Below are 25,568 nucleotides of genomic sequence, written 5' to 3'. Positions count from 1 at the left end.
ATTATAGAGAAAAGAAAAGTTTTAAGGGGGAAAATAAACCATTTCTTCCATGGCATTTATTCTGGTTTCTAAAACCAAGGACAAACCATGGCCTCAGTCACTAATATGAAGGTCAGAGAATGCAGAATCTGAGCACCTCATTCACAAAACAAAGTCTAAACTCATCTCTTTTAAGATACGCTATTTCAACACTCTTTCCTTCTTTGAGACTACACAAGTTTCTGTGTTACCACAGGGTCTATCTTACTTCTACCTGTGTATTAAATCTATACTTCCTAGTAGAAAAAATGTCAAAAGCTGCACAGGTAAGGTCTATATTTGCTTCTTGTGGAATATTTTCATGACACAAGTAAAAGACACATGTAGCACAGGTTCCCATAAATCCCTTGAATCATAAATGAAAAATTGCAAAGTTCAAAAAAATTACAGGGCATTGTATAGGAGATAAATTATTTTTGTTCTTCACTTTCTTGCTTCAATACATCACAATAATCCAAGTCAGAGAAATTCTTTTACTTGAAGACATTTACTTGATCATCTAACTCTCGCATAAACAAAACACTCATAAATTTTCTCTGGCATCCACTCTGAAACCACAAAATTTCTGAGGACAGGAATCAATTATTTAGGAATAGATTGTGGTATGGAAATTAATTTTTTTTGTTTAAAACCCCATTTTTTTCACAGGTATTTTAAGTGTACTTTATTCCATGTTACTTTGATTTTGTTCTACTTTATAATGTAGTAATAATTGCACTACCAATGCTGATCTCATGAAATGGTATATGAAGCAACTACAATGCGGAAAACAAAATCAAAGTTTTACTTTGGAGTAAGGAAAAAAAACCTGAATCAAAATTTTCAAAATGGATTTTTCCCTACCCATTCTATCAGACTTTTCCAAATCATTTGCTTTCACAAGGATGTGTGCAGAATTTCAAAAGATCAAAATATACTGCATAAGGAAGGCTATGAACTACAGAGAATGCTTTAAGATTGACCTAACCAGAAAAACCAAGAGTTAACAGACAGCCTGTGCCTGACTGCATCATATATTATATCACACTGATTAAAAATACAGTGATAGAAACCTATGCAGTGTACTTGTATCACAATATATAGTAACTCAGAACAATATATTTATTTCTACAGTGGTGAAGGGTCACATATATTTTAAAACAAGCAGAGAGCATGAAACTTCACCCACTTTCAATATAACTGTGATATAACTCATAGAAATATATATGAAAGGATGTAATAATGGCACACATAAATATAAATAATATAAATGCACTCAAGAATATAAAGGTCATTGTTGTGTCTGTGTTCAGCCAAGTGAGGTTTTAGGTACTTCTGATATACTAAGCATTTACAATGCCCTTCTAAACAGCAAAGATGGTCCAGGAGTATTTAGCTGAGTTTGACTTACTGTAATAAGGGTTGTCATGGATAGCAAGTACAAATAAGCAGAATCAGTCATAACAAGCAGGAATTACTTCTGTATTGGCATCAATCCCCTTGAGGAAAAAGTTCTGCACTTACTGTTTCAGACTCTGAAGATTACATACTTATTCAAACAAAACCAAACCTGATTTATCTCAGGAACTAACTCAACTCAGGAAGTTTTAAGTCCTGATTTATTTTTTTTTGACTGGAGATCAAGCTTCATATTGGTAAGAAATGTGGGTTTGTACCCAATATTTAAGAGTGTTAATTAATTTCTTGATGATTACAAGTAAAACAGCAGTCAGAAAGTAATATTTTTAGTGGGATGTTTAGTCCACATGTCCTCCTGACAGTCCAGATACACAGCCCAGAAATGTTTAGAGCAGTCTTCCAAAATAAACCACTTTGCTTCCAAACATTATGCAGCTTAGTTCTCCACATTTGTAACTTCAGTCATTCCTCAATGTCCTGCTTTTCATCAAGCTCCTAGGCTGTACAATAGCTAGAAGCAGCAAGCTGTTTCTCTTTCCTTCATTAGCAATGTCCATATTTCTTCTCTCTTGACTAATTGTTTCTAATATAAGGTTGATTATAATTTCTCCTTGGAAAAAACTCACTGTACTTTTACAACTTAGGATCTTCACATGCAACAGGGATTCCAGCCTGCTGCCTACCACAGAGAGATTAGCTCTACTACTACTAATGGCTGGAAAGCACACATACCCAGTAAATCAGACATTGGTGGCCATAAATTCCATGGTTTGAGGTTAAATTACCTTGTGCCTTTCACTGGATTGTTGTTACATGGCTCCCAACGACCAGATCCTTCCACACTTGACTCAATGTAGTACCCAACCAGCTCCTTGGCATCTGGAGGCTCTGTCCAAGTGACAACAACTGAAGTATCTGTATTCCTAGTTGGCATAATTCGGCCAGGAGCTTTGGGAATATCTGTGGGAGAGAAGCAGAAATAAATTAGTGGCCTGCCACTTAAAACTTATAAATAAAATAAGCATGAAATTCTATTCTTGATTATACTAGCATGACTAGTACAGATTTAATATTAAAAAAACTGCTCTGATTTAAATTCAGTAATCTGTCAGGACAGGACAAGACAGGATCAGAAGGCTCAAGTCTTTGGTGGTGGGGTTCCTCACTTCTGTATTGCCTATGATTCAGTGTATTTCCTTAAAATCATGTTTAGTTTATCCCCTTGTAATAAATATCTGCACCAGAGATGTGATTTGGAGCTTTCTAAAAGAGAAAATGCGCTAGGTGCACATTGAAGATCTTGTGCAGCCCATGGGATAAGCCAGAAACCAAGGCTCCTGTTAAGTAGCAAAGGGTATCCATAGTGTTTTTTAAGAAGAGATGTCTTGCTCTCCTTAAAAAATGTATTCCATGGGCATCCAAATGCTCTGAGAAGTCAATATGAAGTGAATAGAGATCATTTAGGAATTGGATTGAAATCTGCATTGCTGTTTGGAAACAAATTGGTGAAGTAGGTGTAGCTACTGATGACTTTCTGTATTGAACATCTTGGCTTCTCTTCCAGTGAAAATAGTCTCTGCTTTCAATGTAAGTATTACATTTTTCACTTTTGTTTAATTTGGCAAACAAGGAAGGTTAGACTCTGCTGATGTCTGGGCTTATTTTCAAAAAAGACTCTAAGTAAAACAAAACATTTTTGTACTTCCTTGAGTTTTCATTTTCTTTTGCTATTTGCAGTCTTTGCAGTTCTTGGCATCATTATTTGCAGCTTAATTTCCTTGCCTTGCATCTGTTATTTGACCACATTAAAGGTTGAACAACCCAAACAAAAATTATTTTAGCTAAAGGGAATAAATCACTGACTGCTTTTCATACACTTGAATTATTTCTGGGCAGCTACCTGCCTGCAGACAAAACAATTATATCAAAAACTGGAAAGTTATCATGGAGGTAATTTAATACACTCAACCACGGCTTACCAAGTTTGTCATCCACTACAGTGGCTTCAGTTGCTTCTGAGGGTTCACCAATCCCAGCTGAATTGCAGCAGCGAACTCGGAAGCAGTAGGATTTGCCTTCAGACAAATCAAAAACTGCAAAGCGAGGGGACTTCACAGGGATCTCAGTGTTCACCCTCTGCCAGTCCTCTGTGCCAGCAACACACTGCAGTCAAACCCAGAAACCACGTTTAGAACAGAAGCATCTGAAGGCTGAGCATCTCGCACAACAAGGCTTTTTCCCTGGACCACCAAATTCATGTCTGCTGTGGAGAACAGGGAGACACATCCCTTCTTTGGGGCTTTCCACAGAATGAGCATATTTCAAAGCTTATTAATCTGCCAGATGTTCACTTTCTCCAGAAAACATACATAAAAGTTTACTGGTTTTAATATACCAGAGCTAAACCCTCTCCACTGCAAGGAAGTGATGTTATTAACTGCACCCAGTCTGGACCACTTTCAAAATGAGTTTTGCAGATATTCAGCATTATGCTAAGAGCAAAACCCTAACATTACCTCTTTGCTTCTAGATGCTCTTGTGGCACTCTTGGTGGTTTTGGGGTGTCTTTCAGAATTAATAATGATTTGACCCTCATTTTCCAGAAAAAAAAAATTTACATTTGCAATTAATTTCTGAATTATTTTTACTTCCATGGCTAGATCATGACCACTTATACCACTAATATTAGTGATTAATTTTTTGCTTTGATTTACATTAAGTATAATTTCAAGTAAATGGTTCTGGTTTCTGAGGGATTCAAATTCTCATCTGACTATGTGACATTAGTGCTGAGTACTCAGCATGCAATTGATTATTAAAAATCTTTCTTACAAAATTCATATATTCACCCTCTCCAAGGCTGTTGCTAAGTGAAACTCATTTATTTAGACCAGATTTTGTATGAGAGATGGAAAACACATAATGGGAAGATATTTATGTCTCCTTTGATGACACCCCTAGACTGATAGGAAAAAACATTGATAAAAAAGTTTATGAGCCAAGAGATGCTAGAAGGAAGGGTGATGGTGTGAAGAATTTTCTAGGCTAGCAGCCATGCAAAAACACCTCAGGAAAGCAGGTGAAATTAAAACTCATTCTGAAAAATTAATTAAAAATTAAAACTGAAATTAAAACTGATTCTGGTCAAGTAGATCAGAACAGAAATTTTGTGATCTTTGCTGAGTTGGTGAAGCAAATGTAACACTAATGGAGAAGATAAACATGAAAAGGCAGCTGGAATAGAAAGTGCTGATGACAAGAAACTCTTGCAAAATGCTTCCATCCAAAATGTTAACAATCTGTCCTGCCAGACAAGCTTCATTTATACAAATTTTATATATATATATATATATATATATATATACACATACACTATCATATGTGTATATAATATAGATTTATTATATACATATACATAAAATAAACATGCATTATATATATATATAAATATATATATATGTAAATTCATGTGATTTTGCTCTGTGTTTTCACATTATAGAAGGAGTTTTGTTCTCTCTGCTCCAGGTAGGTCAATGACACAATTCAAGAATATTACTGTGTGTGACACATTCTTAATCTACTTTCCTATTTCCCATCTTTCTTTTATGCCTAGTCTATCTTAATCTACAGTTGACAGTTATCTTGATGAACTTCTTATCCTTGCCCTAATTTGCAAATCTCTGAAATGAGAGTTAACCAAAGGTCCAGAAGAGATGACAAAACAAATGTAAACTATTGTAAACAAATGTAAACAAATGTAAACATCATCACAGCATGATCCTATTTTGCCCAATTTTACCTTTTCCACAAAGTACATGATACCCTCATGGCCCCGCTGTCCGGGAGGTTTCCAGCTAAGCACAACATAGTTCTTGGTGGCCTCAATAACTTGGAGGTCTGTGGGAGGACCAGGAACAACACCCTCTGAAGGACAGGGAAAAATAGGAAAGGGAGCTTGGATTTAGTTCTTCTGGTTTTGTCTCAGAATTAGCATCATAACTAAAAATCGGACTATCAATATACCTTAGCACTTAATATTTTTTTTTAATGTAAAAATCTTTTAAATATTAAATAAATTTAAAGTCTTTAAAAGTCTTTTAAATATTTGGTTTAAATTTCCTTCTTTTAATTCTAGGCATGATTTTGCTAGGTCCTGAAGAATGAAGCTTCACCTCAAAAACAAAGTTGTTGAGTTATTCAAGGTCAAGTGACTCTCAGAACAACAAACTTTGGGTGTGTGCCAAAGTGCACTGAACTCACTCAGAGCTTTCCTAATTACTGAACCAGCTTCACATTAAACATTTGTAGGCAAAAGGGCTGTGTTTACCTGCAGGTTCTTCCTCAGTCACAATAATCTGTCCCGTCCAAGGAGCAGAAGGGTGACCTAAAACAAATGTCAGAGATAACACAATGAGAACAATGAGAAAACTGACTCTTTCTTGGTTCAGAACTAACAATTGCAAGATCCCCACGAGCTCCATTTTTGGTTAATGCCGTGGCTGTTGCTCATGTACCAAGCTAGTTACCCAAGCTAGCTGTAGGCTTACCAGCTTGAATATTGAGAGCAGCTCAGCATTTAGCATAGCTAGAAAATCCACTGAAACATCTATTCCTTCCTGAAATGTCACTGAAGTCTCCTAGGTGACAAGCAGAGGTATTTGGTTCACTCAGCTCATAATTTTCAGAGAATTAGTTTCAGCTTTATTTTCCATCCTCTATTCCTTTGGTTTAACAGTTCACTTATTAAAGGAACAGCCAAATTCCTGCAAGCTGCATCTTGTCTCTTTTTTAACCACTTTCTCTCACATTACCAGCTTGTAAATCATGGGTCACAGTCACAAACAGTAACAGCTCAGCCTGACTCAGCATGTCCACTTGATAAATTTGGGTGTCTCTCTGAGCAGCCAATATGTTATCACACTATTGCAGTTATGCAGCTCTCAACCAGGTCAGTGCACTTTCAGAGATAATTTTTGAAAACACTGTTCTCCGCCTCCACATTGTTCACCTCACATTGGCTGATCTGATTTGGAGATGAAACAAGGGAAGAAGCAGGTGGATAGGAAAACTATGAGGGATGAGAGGAGATACAGAAGAAATAGGCCACCAAACCCAGACTTCATCTGCTGTGACAGCTTCCATGCTGACCATTGAGAAGAAGAGCCCTCTGCCCTCCCCAGGCAGGGTTTCACATGTCTGCCTGAGTGCAATGTTTCCTGGCAGTGCCAAGTCTCTTTCCTCTGGCCTTTTGTTTTATCTTGAATGGAAACCTAGATCATCTGGCTGCAGCACTACACAGAGTAGCTCATACAAGCTATGGGAGCACTCTAGCTTTGTGTACAATGCTACCTTCACATTGGACCATTTTAAATTGTAAAACTTCAGAAACATGTAGAAATAGATTTTGAATAGAAGTAGAAATTTATTTTAGGCATATGATTGTGTCATATGCATAGAGGGCTGTGTTTGGAAGGAAAATGTCTGGGACATTGTGAGGCCACAGGAGAAATATCCTTGACTTGTAAATGCTAACCTTCAAGCAGAGAGCCTAGGATCTGTTGGGCTGTCCTGGTGCCATTCTGATGTTATTGCAAGACTTGGATTGTCACACAAGAACAGCACTGGCCACCCTTGTCTGGGGCTCAGAGAGACGCTATTCACAGGATCTGTTCAGCTGTTTTGTTGGCTGAACAACAGCAAGTCTCTCTGAGCAATTAAACTCTCCTGTGCATTTTCCCCCCCTTCCTGCAAGTTTGGAGCGTAGCACTGCCGTCAGCCAAAGTCATTTCAGCAGATAGAACGCTTAGTGCAAAAAGCACTGAGATGATTTCTTCTTGGCAAAGCTGGCTCCAAAGGATATTTTGGCTTTGCATTGCTCCATCTGGTGGGGCTTTGAAGGCTTATGAGTTGATACTCGTAATTTATTTTTTTTTTTAATGAGTTGAGACTTCTTAAACCTCTCATGCAACCTGTAAAAAGCACATCTTACTTCTAAGCCTGGCTCTGTCAGCAGGATCCAGAGCAGCCACAGGCTCTGACACCCGGGATGGCAGGCTGACTCCAGCCTTGTTCACAGCTCGGACTCGGAAAATATAGGAACGGCCTTCAATCAGACCAGTGACAGGAAAACGAGCAAACTTCACGGGATTCTCATTGCACTGGGTCCAGTGGGAGGTGCCAACCTCACACCTGAAAAACACAGACAACAAGAGCAGTGCTGGGAAGGGAAGGACATGAACTCAGGGCTCCCCCACGCCTTTGCAGCTTCACCATCTGTTTGTGCTCATTGCCTGGTCTGTACCGGCTCCTCAGAGAATTATTTACTGGTGACATCAAAGCAGCTGCACCAGGGCATCAGGCTGAAGCACCAGCTGGGCATGTACTAAATCCCTCACAGCTGCACCCCTTCTTTCCTGAACTGAAAAAGGGATAAGAGCAGACTCACTTCTCTGTTTAAACCCTCCAAAGTATGCTTAGGGAGTGTCAGCTTTGGCTCACTTGCAGGGACAGGAGATATGCATCCCTTGCAGCTGCCAGGACACTGCTTCATCCTCCCTGCACAATGCTGCACTGTACATCCCACAAGATGCTGGGCTTCATGGGGTGCAGAGACCCCCACTGTGAGTTCTGGGACCAGCCCAGCACTGAGATAGCTGTGAATGGGGTTAAAGTGGGGCACTCAGTCAGGCCCTGCTGCAGAGACCAGACCACTGGGGCTGCCAAGGGAGTGTGCTGGCTGCAGTCCCTACAGTGACAGGACCCAGTGTGGTGCTGCTGGTCCCACACCTGTGAAGCCTCACACATATCAGGAAGATGGTTTATGGCAGAAGGAAGATATAAGAGTAGCCACTTCACTGAGAGAGGCAGGAGAAGCCTGTGGTGATGGCTTCCCTGTATCCAGCAACATGGTCAACAGAAACATGACCTTTCAGCTTGGAAGAGACTATCTGGTAAGATATCTGCCAAAGAGAAGGATACAGCTCCTACCCAGATTTCTTGGTACGTACAAGAATCTCTCCTGAGAATTGTTACCATCCCACTCAGGGTAGTTTTGTGGTTCTTATGTCTGCTTGGGGTGAGGGATGCCCAAGCTTTGCTTCTACCATTAGCAGACCATTAGCTTCTACCATCCTACAGACCAGTCCTGCTGGCTCATCCACAAGGCAGTTAGGGGCTGCCCTGGCTGAATATTTGGGTCCTTAAATACCTTTAGTGGGATCCAACACTGGAGAGCAGTAACACAGCTTTGAATTTGGGAGCAAATGCGGAATAAACAAGGTGAGCACAACAGAAAAAGCAAAATGCTGTTTCTCTTGCACTTACTCTCAGTGCTAACATCCCTCAATAGCCTAGTTTTAAAATGAGATATTATTGTTCAGAATCTAGTCCTGGCTTTTGTTTAGGATTTTTCAAAGAATGTTTAAGAGCCATAGCTTAGATCTAGCACAACATTTTTATAGCAGTGACAGGCACTCAAAAGTTATCAAAACAGTAAAGTTATATGTGAATGTTAAATGTATTTCACAGAGCAATTCCCTCTTTTTACTGAGATATACTTTATATATATATAAATGTTTGAGTGTTTTTTACATGCATCTGAATAAGCCCAGAAGAAGCTCTTACGAGGGACTTGGTTACTGAAATTCAAACAAATATTACCAGCACTGAAAATCACTGCAAGTCTCAAAATACTGACCTAATTTCTAAAATCACAGGCTTCTTAGGATCCTGCCACCTCCGTGTGTAACACATGGGGGCTTCATATTTTTAAAAATCATTTCCATGAAGCTTGTGAATCTAAGTGCTGGAATAACAACAGCATTTGGGAAAGAAATCCAAGTCCCTTTGAGATAATATTTTGCTTTCTGGTGCATAGTAACTATTAGGAAAGAAGGCAAGAGAGCCCTGATACTGCAGGATCTGCAGCTGCCTGATGCAGAAGAACTACCCAACACTACAAAATCCTGAAGCCTCTCATGCCTCAGAGGAAGAAGTGAAGGCTGAGCTGTGCAGATCTGGCAAAATCCTTTCTATGCAATTAAATGAAGCAAGATGTGATTATTTCCAAGAAAGTTAGATCAGGGCCAGCCAATGAAAACAAAAAAAAAAAAATCAGTTTTTTTCTGACCAGCAAGAAGAATGAAAATAATAAACTACTTGTTTTAACTCATGTTTTTCAATGTGCATTTAGTTTTTTTGAGTTGGAATGAGCAGCAATATGAATTCTCCAGTCCAGCACAGCCACTGACCTGTCAATGAAATATCCAAGGATGGGGTTTCCTCCATCGACAGCAGGTTGCTTCCAGGAGACAATGACATAATCTTTGTTGGCATCTAAGCACTGCACATCTAGTGGTGCACCAGGGGCTCCAGGGATTTCAGCATCAGCATCTATGATGATGGAGAAATATGATTGCAAATGTGAACCACAGTTCTTTCACAATTATTAATCTTTAAGGATTAAATTGTGTTCCCAATGACTTTAAAAAAGTATTTTATTTTATATTGCAAGTGTTTTTCTAGGTTTTGGCTTCCCTTTGTAACATTTACAAATGTTACAGCATACTACTAATGTAATTCACCTAGATATTTTAAATCAAACTAGTACCATGTATTCTGATTAGGGAGCTGCAAGAGACACTGTTGAACTAAAAACTTGGCAGCCACATAATAGCTGAATTAAAAGTATTCATGCATTGGATATAACAATACTGAATTAAATATCTCCACTAATAGTATTCATTGTTTGATTTTGGTTGGCTGTGAAGAGCAAAGGTACCAGAACTTTTTGAAGTTTAATTACATTGCACATACATTATCACTGTGGAATAGAATCTTCATAAGGATAAGTGTATTGTTCCTTTCAAGTGTTTACCGCAAATCTGGGACTGCTGGTGTCACAGGGCCTTGACTCCTGCATCAGCTTCAGAACGTCTTATCTGAAGCTTTGAAAAATAGAGCATAATGCTGGGCACTGGGGAATTTTTACTGTTTACAAAGAGTCTGATTTGTGAGACGGTGCAATCTTCATGTAGAGAAAAATAACCTTTGCAGCAAGATTCTGAGACTTTCAAATAAGAGATGTTGTTTCTCTGCAGAATAACATCAATTTGTACATTTGAGAGCTACTTCAAAAGAAGACCTAAGAGTTATATACCTGAATAAAAAATTTTGCTAATAAATACTATTCATACAATCCATATAAATCTGAGTTCTCAGAAAGGTTTAATGTTTCAAGGCATTACAGGTATTTGGTTTACAGTATACAGTAATCCAGATTTTTTATGATTTTGACTTTTATGAAAAAATGCCTTATTAGAGAATTTAATATGATTCATTAAGTAAAACACCAGTCTTCCTAAAAAAAAGAAAATCTCAGAAACATTTTGCAAAGTCTTCTCTTATAGGCAGAGTAAAATCACATGGAGCTTTTGAAGCTGTGCCAAAGTTGCTGTGTCCAGGTTCTAATTACAGATAACTTGATGCATTTTTTAAAACGGTGACATACAGACTAAACCATCCAGTTAACATCACAGAATAGTAAGAACATTAATAGCAATAACAAAATGTCTTCAGTGACCTCTTTATGACATGTTTTAATTGCCTGTATTTACCGCTGGACAGAATGTGAGACAACAGTTTCTTTCCAAGACAGACTGGGAAGCAGCTGGAAGAACCAGCACTGCTGATCAGCCTCTAGGAAGCTAGGATTTCATCCCTGATGGGTTGCTGACAAATGATGACCTGTAGCCATGGCAGAGGAGCCACACATGCTCTGGAAGCCCATCTGAACGTGTAACATTATGAGCCTCCCTTCCATTGATATGCTGATTTCTGTGTGTGACACAAAAAGACAAGTGGCCCAGCTTAAATACCGCAGCTGCCATTTAAATAAAAGTTGGCAATGAGGAATACAGTACCCAACCAAGATTGCGGGGACCATCTAAACAGGAATGCAGAATATAATTAATGTAGATAGAATTTGGTAAACACACCCACTGGCTAGGAAGATACTCTGCTGAAAGGGATGGTGGTTCAGTCAGGTCACACCTGTGTTACCAGAAGATATAATAGGATTGAGGGTGATCATTTATTTATATGGCAGCACAATGTAAAACAAATAAAGAAGGACAAGTCCTATTTCTTGTCACAGAAGCTCATTTCAATAGGCTCTTCCTTCAGGTGATCAAATTGTCTGCTTCAGTTGTATTTTCTATGCAGGTTGTCATCTCACACAGTTCTGCTGGACTTGGCAACAAGGAGCCATTCTGGGCATGATCTCAGAGCCAAGAATTTCCAGAGCCTTTTGAATTAGCATTACACACTTCAGCTGCTTTTAGCAGCTGGGACAGATATAGAATCAGCACACAACATGATAGCCATGGCTCCTTTTAAAGAAATAATTCTCAATGGATACTCAATGAAGTTTTTGATTGGTACAAGCAAACAACATTCACAAAAATTACATTTTAATTCTGCTCTTCACTGCATTACTTCAGAGAATCACACAGTGGTTGAGATTGGCAGACAGGTCCAGGTACTGTCTAGTTGAGCCCCTGGCTCAAAGCAGAGTCAGCCACAGCTGGTTCCCTAGGGTCATGTCAAATCAGGTTTTGGGTGTCTTCAAGGATGAGGACTGCACAGCCTGTCTGGGTAACCTGTTCCAGTGTCTTCTTTACTCCCCTCCATCAGGTACACACGGATAAACTACTCCCATGATCCCTCTTTTCCAGGCTGAACAGTCACAGCTTTCTCAGCCTTTCCTCACATGAAAGATGTTCCAAGCCATAAATCACCTTCACATCCCTTCAGTGGCCTCACTTCAGGGACCCCATGTCTCTTTTGTATGGGGGATCTCAGAACTGGATCTAGCATTGGATGAGCCCCACCTGTGCTGAGTAGACAGCAAGGATCCCCTCCTCAGCCTGCTGGCAATGCTTTTCCTAATGCAGCCCAGGATGCCACTGTCTTTGTGACAAGGGCCCATGTTCACCTTGGTCCACCAGGATCCTTCCTGAAAAGCACCTCTCCAGACAGACCCCAGCCTATTCTGCTGCATGAGATTGTGCTCCTCCAGCTGCAGATCTTTGCATATCCATTCCACTGTTTTATTTCCTGCAGTGTGCATTAGAGAGAACCCCTCCAACTGAGCAGAAAATCTTGATAAAAATAGTGCAGTTTAGTTTGCAGTGGGATGGTTACAAAAAATCATTTGTAAATTATTATGTGCATTTTTCCTCCTTATGACTGATGTTCAGCACTCTGAACATAGCACCCTAAATTTCCTCCTCAGAATGTCAATGGAGTTTAGAAGTCTTCAGGCAGATGACACCAAAGCCTGACACATGCATGGATTTTTTTCCAGAGATAACGACTGGAATGTATATTGCTCGAATCTATCAATAGGAAATAATTATTCTATTGTGATGAGGGGTGAGAAGAGGCAGGGGGGAAAGCATCTCAAATATGTGATTTTGTCAAGATCTTTTCCTCAGCTCTGTAGTGAGTTTTGTGCACATGAGAGTATCCTACCTCGAACAAAGACATAACCACTGTACTCTTCATAGTACTCTCCCATCGCCACTCGGAGCGTGTACAGACCCTCATCTTCCTTGTTTGCATGAGTCAGTGTCAGAGAAGCTCGCTCCCCACTCCACTGCATCTGGACCCATTTGGATGGTGTAATAAGAACACCTAGGAATCAGAGAACTTCATGATGAGCACCAGCAGGATCTACTGAGGAACAGATTCTGAATACAGAGAACATATTGGGATAGATTGGAAATACAAAGGAGACCACTCTTATTACACAACATTCTGTCCTTGAAAACAGTCATAAATAACATCTAATTCTGCCCTAATGATAACTTTGATTTCAAAGCATTACTTCAGGAAGCAATAGTTTTTTATATTTTATCTGCTGTTACAGAACACTGTGCAGCTACTTAAAAAATATCTTGGCTTATAAACAAATAAATAGTAAAAGCTCAATGAGCTCTAAAAATGGGCCACATAGATGTTGGCTCTGATAAAAATGCTTCCAATTTAGATTTTTTTAAGAAATAAAAAGTCCCTAGAAGACATTTTCACTGTGATTTGTTAGTTTTCTGTGGTTTCACATCAAAATGCTAAATTATGAAACAATTCTAGTTGAAAAAGAGAAAATATGATCATTGGAAAACCTGAGAAAGTGATGACCAAATCATAACGTTGACACAAGCTGAAATAAGTAAAGATTTACATGAAAGAAGTTTCTATTTCTTCTTGTCAGACATTCTCACCATTTCTGTACCACTCAATGTCTGGTTTGAAGCGCTTGATATCAGGATTGATGACAACTGTGCAGCCCAGACTCATTGTTTCGCCTTCTCTCCCAAAGGCCACGTCAAACTTGTCGACAAAGCTGATTTCAAACCTGGAAGCATAGCCATGAGGGGTAACGGCAACTGTACAAGAGAAAAAAAAATCTGGTTTTCTTTCCTTCTGTGACAAGAGTAGGAAGAAAAATTACTCAGTGATTATGAATACAGTCACAGGTAAAGTTCAAGGTATAAATAGGAACAATATGCATATTAAGTCATCATCTTCAGAGGCAATTGCAGCATTGGATAATCCAAGTCCTTTCTATTGCAGAGAATTGATTATTTCTTCATTTGTACAGCTCTAGTTCACACAGTTACTTCATTTTAGCAGGGAGAGGTTTCTGCAGAATTGAATTTCAGAATTTTCAAAATTTCTAATCCAGTGTTTTATCATAAGGTTTGTTTTATAACTTAAAAATATTTCTATTTGTGATCAATTATTTGTTCAGGTCAAAATGATCTTTAGCTTTATGGTTCTTCTCTTTCCCCATTTTAACTCCTTGCATTCATGTGTTCACTCAGCCTTTGTTTTTGTAAGCTAATAAGCTTTTGTGGGGGCTACTGCAAACATAAAAGGGCAGCCCTTCTTTCTTGTTTCTATTCTTGTTCCTGAATTTATCTTTTCAGATGCTGTGTGTCCCAAGTGGCGCAGTTTTTCAGACAGAACATCTTAAGTGCCTTTCACTTGTACTGTACGTACACGACAGAGGTGCTTCCATGCTTGTTTTGAAAACAGCTCAGCTGATAAAAAATAAGGTCACACTTTACTTTTACTCAACTAGCCTACACTGATAACTTTCCCTCTTTCTGTGATCACTGAATATATGCAAACTGTGATCTTTCTTTCCCATAAAGAAGTGAGAGATCCCAAATTTTATTGGAAATATATGGAAGTCTCATCTGTCAAACATTTCATGGGGTTCCTAGGGCACCTTCACCCACATGGCATATGTGGGTGGATTGTCTTATGATCATGGAATCATGGATGCCATATTGTTAAAATGTGAGGTTCTCAGGTAAAACAAACTACAGTTTTTACCATGATACATGCCAAAATAGTCTAATTGGGTTCTGGATATTTAATCTTTTCTATGCATTTTCTGTTAATTTTCATAGCTTATGAAACCACATAAGCAGCAGACAACAATTAAGCCTACCTACTCTGTGTAGGCACATGCTTCCTCATGCCATGTTTTACATATTGCAAAAGAGGAAGTGGTTCTCTCTTTGACAGATTCTATTTCATAGTGAAGTGCAATATTAACAGGATATTTCTTATATAATCCAACAGACCTAGAAGGCAATGCCATTTCCCCCCACTAATGAGGCTAACACCATCCCAAATTGTAGAGCTCCTTGTAAATCAGACCTGCTTCTTTTTAAAATAACATTACTAAGTATTCTGCTTAGTCATGATGTCACAACTATAAATGGAAGTGTCAAAGAAACATATTGTGACTTACATGGAGAGAGGGAAAGATTTCTACCATGCAAAAGACTTGCATCAATTTCTCCTTTGTACCCTACACAGAAAAAGACAAAATGGTCACTACCACCAAGAGGCAAAGGCTCTGTGAGCCAAAAAACCAAAACTGGCAATGTGCATCTTAATAAAAAAAAACCTTGAAGGAAATATTTTGCAACCTACTCTTTACCACGAGGGAAGCATAAACTGAAACTTCTCCTTTAACATTCATAGCAGAGGCATGATACTGCGCAGTGTCGTCAAATTCACATCTGAAATGATAAAAATGATTAGGCAGAGCACCCAATCGCTCCTTGGCATAGCCTCTCTAGTGTTTTAGATTAAAAAACCCTCAGAAATCTGGGTAAAATCTATGAAGTAAAAGCTTGAGAGACAGGCACACTGGACACTGGACTGATGGAAGCCATTAGGTTTTTCTCAGCGTTAAACCCCAGTGTTTGAAATAAATGTCTCTTTCCAAATATCACTTACAGATTTGAAATTGAGAATACAGCATATGTAGGAAAAATTATCTGATAATATTCATTGCTAATTTACTGTCTTCTATGAAGACATGCCTAATATGGAACTTGTAGGAATTGTAGCTTTCATAAAATATTTTCAAAAGGCACCTTCCATTAAAAAAAATAATCAAATCCAGGTTGCTGTTGATTAGGACTTATGTTTTCAATATTTTTAATGCAAAGTGAGTGCAAAAATTTCCCACTTGGAAGATGAGTACTGTTTAAGATCTTTCTTGTATAAAAGTGAGGACATCTCAGTTCTGTTCCTCATTTCAGTAAGAATTGTGAACTTTGCTATATTTGAAAAACAGTTAATTCACATATTTTTACACATTTAATTGTACTTATCTAGCAAGCAGATGGTAAAAGTAATCATAGATGTGCCACTTTTCTGAGTCTGCCATAAATAGAATATCCAGATAAATGACCCAGATAAATAACTCAGGTAAATTGCATGTCCTCTACTGAGGTAAAACCAGAACTGCTTCAACATTTAGAAGACAGCATTCACCACAGTTGATATCTCTGATATTACCTGACTTGATATCTCTTACATCCCCAAGAGGTATATTCACATTTTGCAGCTTTCATTCTATAGCAACATTTCAGGTAAAGTTGTTTGTTAAATTATTTAATATTTCCTTACTCTGTAATCTCCAGGGAGTGCAGCCCATACCGACTGTGAATGATATACTTGCCAGGGTGAGCTTGTACATCAATGGGCACATTATTCTTGTACCTATGGAAAAGCAAAGAAGTAGTATGTCACAGAGACAAGTCATTTTATACTTTAAAAGGTCAACTGCTTGATATTTAAAGTAGAACATCAGTAGAGCATCATCATTTCTGCTTGATAAACTGTAGTCTAACTCCCTGGGAAGACATGACATATCTTTGGAAGTGTAACCTTTGTCTCTTTTTCTTTGACCTGCCCAAGGTAGATTTTATTCTCAAGTTAAAAGAAGAAAATAGTCTTGAGTGGGATGAAAATCAGCTCATATTACCATGAACTTCATGTTGCCACTTGTAAAAGAAATGAGGAGTCACATAAGCAACATCTCACAGTTTTGTAAATGACAAATAAAAATTTTGTAGCCTGCTTACTTACTAGCTATCATAAATATTTTGTTTGGTTTGCATGTTTGACCTACTTTTAAAACCTCTATATACACAAAAAATGTCAGGTAGAAAGTTAACTTTTTTGTTTACTTCCAGCTCAACAGGGTTAGACTGGAATACCCTATGAGTTTTTTCTGGCACAGGTGTATCTTCAGGTCGGAAAGGTTTACTGTTCAAAATTCCCAGTTGTCCCAGTTTGAAGGAATGAATGAACCAGTGCTGATCATTGCTGAGCTGGTACTGCTAATTTCAGAATTTATACAAACACCTTGAGACTCATAGTGGAAGAAGAGTGGTGCATGATAAATTCTTCCTCTTTTGCTGCATAAAATGTCACTCATTCTGGATAATACACAGTGTAACCAAGTAAATGTTTGGCTGAATCCTCTCTTAAGCAGGCACTGGAAATATGGAAAAAACTGGCAATAGAAGTCTAATAAATAAATTGCACTCCAAATTGTATTCAGTACATTTGGCACTGATCTGAGGTCCATAAAGAAAAAATGCTTCCCAAGAGAGTGTCATACTTTACATAGCTTTCTCTCTTCTTCATAAGGTGTATTATATAAACAAAATGAAATTATAAAGGATGATAGATAAAAGCATCTTTTACTCTGATGTAGCTTAAATAAATCTTTATTCTCACAACAGATAACCAGACAAAGAAGTTTGCTTCTTCATTTCAGATTTTATATTTTAAACTTTTCATGATTTTCAGTCATGATTCCTTTCATGATTTTCAGGAAAGGGAACTGGTCTGGTGTCAGTGACTTGCTCCACTTCACCAAACGAATCAGTAATTAATGATTTTATTTTCACCAAGAATATTATCAGTTGAATATGTCTCAAGATGAAGCTATATCCACAATAAATCTGAAAACTCTCTTTCAGCACCATAAGTGTTGTACAATAAAGATTATTTCCCTGACTACAAATATTTGGGCATAGTAATTCATTGAGAGTTTTTCAAGTGCTTAAGTGAGTAAGGACCATAAACTCTAATGCTTTTTATCCTCATCTTCCTCTCAACAAAATGTCTATGGAAAGGGACACAGTGCAGGGCAGTACTCTCTATTCTGCACATCAATCATTCGCAGAGATGTCTGACCTCATTACTCTATTATCCTGGCTTAGACAATGAATAATACATGCAAGAGTAATACATTCCCCACCACACCTCACCTCATCTGTGAGCTGGTGCCCCCCAGACTGAACTGCCTGAGAACATCAGGGCATCTTTATATTACTTCTAGTGTGTAAAATATTTTAGAAAATAGAATAATGCTATCTGTTCTTAATATTTTCCATGGCATATGAAATTGTGTAAAGAGGACTTAGCTCCACAGTATCTTTATATTTTCACCAAAGGGCTGGGCAATTTTGGATCCTATGGCAGCAAAGCTGTTTGGCAGCATGGGGTGCTGTGCAGAAACAACCTTTAACTGGGTCATGCCAAGAAGACTTTTACTTCTTTTGTCTTCATTATCAGGTCAGTAAAAATTAATTGATTCAATTTTTGTTTATTTATATTCATCTACAGAAAGAATAAGACTCATGTTAGAAGGACCACTTGTTATTTCTGGAAATGCAAATTCCAGAGCAGCCAAGTCATTAGCTAATGTGGGACTGCAACCTCTCACTGTCATTAGGCACTGATAATTTATGCTTTCTGCTACTGGTTTCAAATGTCCTGGGTTTTCCATATGCTTTTTTTTCCAGGGGAGTCAGAACAGCTGCATCAGGCAGGTTTTCTTTAGAGTAAGTCCATAAAGCTTTAAAGTTTTCCAGGCACAGCATGAAAAGGTCTTCATTGCTTATAGAAAGAATGACTGTTTGCAATATTCTACTGACATTTTGTTAGAAAGGCTGAATGAAAGCTGACAGATCCAGGTCAGCACTGTTCTATATCTTAGAGCAAAGACACCTGCTGAAAAGGATGTGATCTCTTTTTCTTTTTGTTATTTTCCATTAGTAGCCTGTGGCAAAATGAAATCCCTTTGGAATTCAGATATACAGTAAAATGATGTATCAATTTCCACCATCCACATTTAGCACTTAGATGAAAGGCTGGTTCACAGCGAGAGCAAAGACAGACAGCTGAAGGCTCAGTTTAACCATGTCAGGTTTTGGGGATAAGGTGAATCTCAACCAGAGTGAAAATGACCCAGGTCTTGAATTCTTGGGTAGGATTCAGGTTACAGAGCTGGGTTACAGCCATGAGCATAGCTGACCATTGCTTATCCAGCTGAGACCAGAGCTGAAGGGTTTGTTGGAATGTGAACACAGGGCACTTGTAACCCTCACAGGATGGGAAAAGTGTGCCCATGCAGAGCCTGGCTGTCAGAGTCCCAGGAGAGAGATCAGTGACTTTGTGGACTCAGCTCTGGCCTATTAATATACCTCTTAATAGCAATTTTTGACAAGCCCCGAGCATAAGGTTTTTAAGACCTAAATAAATGTAGAGTCCCTTACACTATTCAAGTAGCAAGTTGCAATATGTGATTATTACATAACATTATTATATAGTAGATGTTTCCCTTCCAACTCAGCATATTCTGTGATTCTGTACAATCTTCCAATACTTCCAAAGTTTTCATCTTATTTGGATGGTTCCAGATCTACCTGAAATCACTAACTCCAAACAGTGACAATGTGTCTGCTATGAACACATCATCATTACTGAGATTTCACAGCATCATCAGGGGATTTCTATTTCATGGAGATTCAGCACTATAACTGCTCAGCTGCCAAAAAGTTTGCCCTTCACCAAAGCCTGCTTTAATGCTTCAGGGATGTTAGTGTCATTTGTAGAACTAAACTCAAGTATTTGGAAAACATTATCAAAGATATTATGATAAACTAAACTGCTACTTTTCCCTAATCCTCGACAGAAGGAATATATTTGATGTCTTTACCAAATAAAAAAAAAAAGTCTATTTATTCCTAGTCCTGTTATACAAATATTTTAAATATTAACCTATTAGTTAATTTACTATAATAATTATGTAATTATTTGTGTTGTTATTATTATTACTTCATTTTAATATTTTGCTCTTTTTCTGTACAATGTGACATGAAAGCTGTTTGACAGCCCTGCCATCAGTACCTGATTTATTTTTTTTTAATTTAACTTATATCTTTTCAGAAAAATGACTACATTTTTCTGAGATAACATTGACTGAGATAGCTTCAGATTCTGGTTAAGTGGTGACTTTCAGTGCCAGGGATACAAACTTACCATGTGACACGGGGCTCTGGCCAGCCAGCCACAGAACAATTAAATCTGACATTTTCCTTTTCCCAGATAGTGTGGGAACGAGGCTCAATTATAAACTCAGGAGCATGTAAGAGTTTATCTTGATTCAACTTTCTATGGAATGCCTGAGTCTCTTCTAGCTGGAAAAGAAACATTTTATTATACACTTGATTATAGCAGCAGTTAGAAGTGGAAATTATTAATACCAAACCACAAAAAAACCCAAAAACCCAAAAAAAAAAAAAAAAAAAAAAAAAGAAAAAGGCAAAACCCCCTGCAATTTTTATTTAAACATTCAGACACACTTAATGTGTTTATCTCACCTGGACGCAGAATAACGTTTTCATTTTCCAGAAGTTCTCCTTCCAAAATAACTAGATTTGATTTTAAAGGGCTTTTCTTCTCAAAACTATTCTAACTAAAATAATATTCCACATTTAATTACTTATTATTCTAAATACAGAGTGGAAGGTGAAATAGGCCTGAAACTCAGATGTCTTCTGTACTTGTGCTGTAATGCACAAGATCTAGGCTCTAAAGGCTAGATCAAGGACCCTAGGCTCCAGGCTCTAGATGTAAAGATCTAGGCTCTCTATGCCTAGATCATCTCTGACAGAACTACTTTCAAACCTTTCCTCCTGACAGGATCTTTCATCCTCACAAGGTAACTGGTTCAACCATTTGATTATCCACAGAGTTGGAAAAAACTCTGAATATGGTATAAATCTTGCTTTCTGCAAAAATAATTATTTCTTTTCTGCCTTAACTTTCAAATATATGGAGAATTCCAGGTCCCTGTATTCAGATTATTAAAAGGGGACTTTTATAAACAGGGCAATACCAGTTTTCCTAGCAATGGTTTCTCAGTACTGGACAGGTTCAAGAGATTTCCATTGAAAATACTTGGGTTAACTACTACCATTATTGTGATTGCCCATGGATTAAATCAGGGCACTGGTGTGCTAGGCACTTCACAAACAAAAAATGGACTAGTTTTCTTTTCCAGCTTAGAAATTAATTTCTAATCTTTTACCGTTTTCTTCATGGCCACACGTTCAGCAGACTCCCGGATCGCCACTTTCCTTGACTTTTTTTCGTGATGTTCCTCTTCAGAAGTTTTCTTGGCCACCTTGCTGACACTAACTCCTTCCCCTGTGGCAAAAAGGTTCCTCTTGGCAACATATGCAGCACTTTCTTTAATTCTCTCTTCTTCAGTGTCTGTGATACCACTGATGTTCACTTGTCTGAAAGAATTTTTAGAAAGCAGAATCCCATTGGAAAATGCTGAGAACATGTTCCCTTTCTACATACCAGCAAATCAGCCACTACAGTGGCCAACACCCTTCTGGTACAACACTCTCATATGTATTCAAAACAGAAACATGGATGGGATTCTGCAGAAAGACTGAGTATTTTACTGTCCAAAGTCATGGCCATGTTCAGGGCCTCTCCCTCTAAATATGCCATACACATTTTCAGTTTAAACATTATCCTGCTGTGGCTTTTTATCTCCATCACTATAAAGATGAGTGTAAGGCATAACCACAGATATTCAAGGTATTAACTTACAGCTGCATTGTTTGTAACAGCACTGCCTAAGGGGCAAGAGATAATTGTAGCTGTATAAAAATCAATATCCTCATTCATGAATTATTAAAAACCCCACATCCCACCCTATATAACTGTGAACAAAAAAGTTCTCTTTGTTCACAGAAAATTCCATCCTATATTGCTATATATGCTGTATAGTTTATATAGGCTGTCTAAATTCCATTCTACATTATCTTTCAGGTAGATAACCATGGATTTTCTTGCAGCCTCTTCTTCAGGCTCTGTACAGAGGTGAGACACAAAGAGCTCCCAGTGGGTGCAATCCTGTTTCCACACTCACATGTGGATGTACTTTTGAAACCATATTGGTTTGGCACTGCCAGGACATTACAGCTGCTGTAGTGGTGCATGCACAATGAGAGTTCCTTGACTTAAGAAGAAGCATCAATATCCTCCTGCTAAATTTAGTTACTTTAAGGGAACATTAGATAGCACACTGAAAACAAACTCTGTTTAAGTCCTCATTAAGTGCTATCTTGCAAGCACTGTAGAAACATCACCTCTGTTTCTAGAGTGCACTCAAGCATAGCCTCTCTTTTATCATGAAACACTACTACAAAGCAAAAAATAGAACGAGGAAATTTTTTTCTGGTTTTTATTTGTTTTTTTCTTTTTTTTAAGATAGCCAATATTATGCATCTGACAGCACATCTCAATACTAAAAAAAAATGGAATTTAAGCTCAGAATTAAGTGTCCAGCCCCTTACATATGAAGTCAATTGCATGAGATGCAAGACAGTCAAGCAGTGCAATGCTGTTAACTTAATTACATTAAACAACTGCTGAAAGGATGAAAAATCTTACTTAACAGCATAGAGCTTTGACCACCCTCAAACTCAGCTTGCTGTGTTTTAGTTGCTTTAAGAGGGCGATCCATAAGAAATCAGTGGAATGATAGATGCCCTCCACTTAGGTCATCAGCTGTCCCCACCAATATGACCTGAAGCTGCGGATATATGGAAGAGATTTTTTAAAACAATTTTGAAAAAATCAGTATAATGAATATGAATATAGCTTCCTACATTCATTTTAAATGAATACATGGCACTTTTCTTCAAAGGCAAACTGATACTATTCCCTCCTTAATTACATTAGTTAAGATCTCAGCAACTTCACAGTGTGGACTGGTTCCTCAAGACATTAAGCATCTTTTGGGAGCTGATGAATATCCTCTGACTAAAATAGAACTCATCCTAGTCATCTGCAGTTGTAATCCCCAGATGCTTTTGATCAGCAGTATTAAATATTTAGCTTTTCTAATAATTTCTCCATGTTATAATCTCCCCAGATCAAAGAGAAACATGTTCCCTTAAATGACAAATGCACTAAACCAGCAAACTGTACCATTTAAGAGCAGATTTTACACTCAAGTCTCAAGGGTTTCAGTAGAAAATCATTTTCAAACAGATCCAACCAGATCCAAACCCAAATGGCACAGGCAAAATATAATTTTAAGGGTATCTGCCATCTACATTCCTTTGGCATAGGCTTATAAGTGATTGCAAATAGTTCATGAGCCACATTCAGCAACTTCAGCACTTCTGGCATTACATCAAGCTCTGGGTGTTTTGCTGTCTAAAATACTGTCTCTTGCAAGCCCAGGTATTTAAAAGGTGTTTAAAAGGATCAGTTGCTAAGTGAATAATCTGAGCAAACTATTTTTTTCTACAGCAGAACCTAAGGGTTCTGAAGTAGAACCAAATAATGGAAATGGTGACACATCACTGAAGGTCACCCCAGCTCCAACAAACCCCAGAGATGACCTTTATAAAGAACTATTCCTTTTAACAGCTCTCTGCCCATGGGAAACAACACATCAATTTCACTGGGGAATTTGGGAATGACATATAGCATGCCCATGCTTCAATGGGCTTCAGCTGTTATCTTTCAAACAAAAATAAATATCTGAGAGGAATGTGGCATGCAACTTCCACAGCCTTGGCATGTGGTCATGAGCATGATGCCAACAGTGAAAAGCCTAAACCAGATACCATTTCATGTTATGTTGAGTTGAGCACTCAACAGTCATCGTATGCTCTTTTTAACTAATTTTTAAAATTTTGTTTTCAAAAATCCCAAAACAAAATTTAAAATTTTTGGGTCATTTCAGTGGCAGAAAGCACACACAGCTTTCTGAATTGCCATAAGCAAAAAGTAAGATTGACATCAAGGAAAAAAAATTATGTAAGAATTTGACAGTACCTTTTAATGAAGGAGCCCAAACAGGACCCCAAAATATTTTACAGACACAAATAAATGAAGCTACATACTGTCACATTGAGTTAGATATTACTGTATGCATTAAAAAAAATAAAATAAATGAAACTATTTCTTAATATTTGTTGAGACGTTAACATATTGTGCTAAGATCACAGCGGCCTGTAAAAAAACTAAGTACTAATCAAGAGTTGTGTTTTTCGACTATTGCCCAATACTATAAATTTTACTTGTGTAGACTCAACATACAATAAAAAGGAAGGATATTTGTGCTTGAGGGCATGGGAGACAGATGATGGTGAGCTGCAAATCTGCTATATAAGTATAAACACTGGCTGAGAGGCAAAAGTAGTGAGAAGCCTTGAGAATATGTTATCTCAGGTTTTGCGTGAGACTGTCACATTTTTATATGTTTCTATCACAGAAGATACAGATAAAACTCCAAAGTAATTTTTTAAAAAGGCAGCAGTGTGTTTTTTAATGTTGGTTGGATCAAAGAGCAGCGAAACCAACACAGGAATGTACAAAGGGTGAGAAAAAATTACTCTGAGACAGTGGGAGGGAGTTAATAAAAAACAAAGCTACTGTTGTCATCACAAAGGCATCACAAATGCTCAAAAGGCCAGAGCAATAACATCCTCCACGGACAAGCTGGAACTCAGTTCACATGAAACCACAAGTTTGGATATAAAGCAGGGCTGGCTTTGGGTGGTGGTGAAGCAGTAGACAGAGAAGCACTGGCTCCCAGAAACAACCTGGATGTGTCCCCTGAAAAATGCTGTGCTGCAGAGGAAAAACAGGTTGAAGGGAGGTTTCTCTTCAACTGCAGGTGGGCAAGAACATTTTTTCCTGGCCTCTAACCAGGAAAAATTCTCCACAATACACCCCAATATGTATTAATCTGAACAAGTGACTATGCTGGAACTGCTGGAGACTCCTACTAAAATCATTATGCCATACCCCAAAAAGGGCAGGGGAGCCTCTTTGCTGCTGTTGGTTCTGGCTTCCACATAAAGTTCACATTCAGCTTTACTGAGAACACTGCTGCAGTAAGATGTATTACATCAGTAGTAACCATGCAATAAATACCACCAACACGTGAGATCAGGATGAATCATTACAATGGATTTGAGAAAGCATTTGGTTTTATTCCAGGTTTTCCCTGTGCCAGGACAAGATATTAGCACATTGTTTCATAGTTTCTATGTTTAATGCTTGGTAAGAGAGATTTGATTACAGAACAAATCTTCAAACCAAAAAAATAAGCTAAATAATGTGGACAACATGCTTGCCAGGTTCCCAATAGGCAGAGTTCTAATTATATTTTCATTTCATAGAAAGTGTTCCTGACAATGTGTCCAAAACAAAGTCCAGACACGTAGGTTTATCTGTCCCAGCTCTGGATGAACAATGTCCAATTTTCTGCCAGTCAGTTGATTTCTCTTTTTCCTTTTATCACTCATATGAAGTGCAAACTATCACCAGAAGATACATGAGTGTAAAGACAGATTAATGGATTTGTTATTTTATAATTTGTCAATAAAACATCAGAAATAGGATACCAAACAAAATGAAAA

At 38.0% G+C, this 25,568-nt stretch overlaps 1 protein-coding gene across 3 annotated transcripts in view; it reads right to left on the bottom strand.

Moving 5' to 3' along the window:
• The window catches only part of MYOM1 (myomesin 1), a 75,529-nt gene that overhangs the window by 37,618 nt on the left and 12,343 nt on the right, over positions 1-25,568 (bottom strand). For all 3 annotated transcript variants that reach the window (XM_059490633.1, XM_059490644.1, XM_059490639.1), the window contains exons 4-16: positions 21,197-21,407; positions 20,146-20,303; positions 16,435-16,527; positions 15,448-15,536; positions 15,263-15,322; positions 13,719-13,883; positions 12,970-13,131; positions 9,687-9,828; positions 7,427-7,626; positions 5,765-5,821; positions 5,237-5,361; positions 3,417-3,600; positions 2,223-2,397 (exon numbers count right to left, since the gene is read on the bottom strand). In XM_059490633.1, coding sequence (XP_059346616.1) covers positions 2,223-2,397; positions 3,417-3,600; positions 5,237-5,361; positions 5,765-5,821; positions 7,427-7,626; positions 9,687-9,828; positions 12,970-13,131; positions 13,719-13,883; positions 15,263-15,322; positions 15,448-15,536; positions 16,435-16,527; positions 20,146-20,303; positions 21,197-21,407 — 1,821 coding nt within the window. The remainder of the gene's footprint in view (positions 1-2,222; positions 2,398-3,416; positions 3,601-5,236; positions 5,362-5,764; positions 5,822-7,426; positions 7,627-9,686; positions 9,829-12,969; positions 13,132-13,718; positions 13,884-15,262; positions 15,323-15,447; positions 15,537-16,434; positions 16,528-20,145; positions 20,304-21,196; positions 21,408-25,568) is intronic.

This window comes from Ammospiza nelsoni, chromosome 1, assembly GCF_027579445.1.
Source record: "Ammospiza nelsoni isolate bAmmNel1 chromosome 1, bAmmNel1.pri, whole genome shotgun sequence".
Classification (NCBI taxonomy): Eukaryota; Metazoa; Chordata; class Aves; order Passeriformes; family Passerellidae; genus Ammospiza; species Ammospiza nelsoni.
This window is presented reverse-complemented; position numbering and strand designations above follow the sequence as displayed.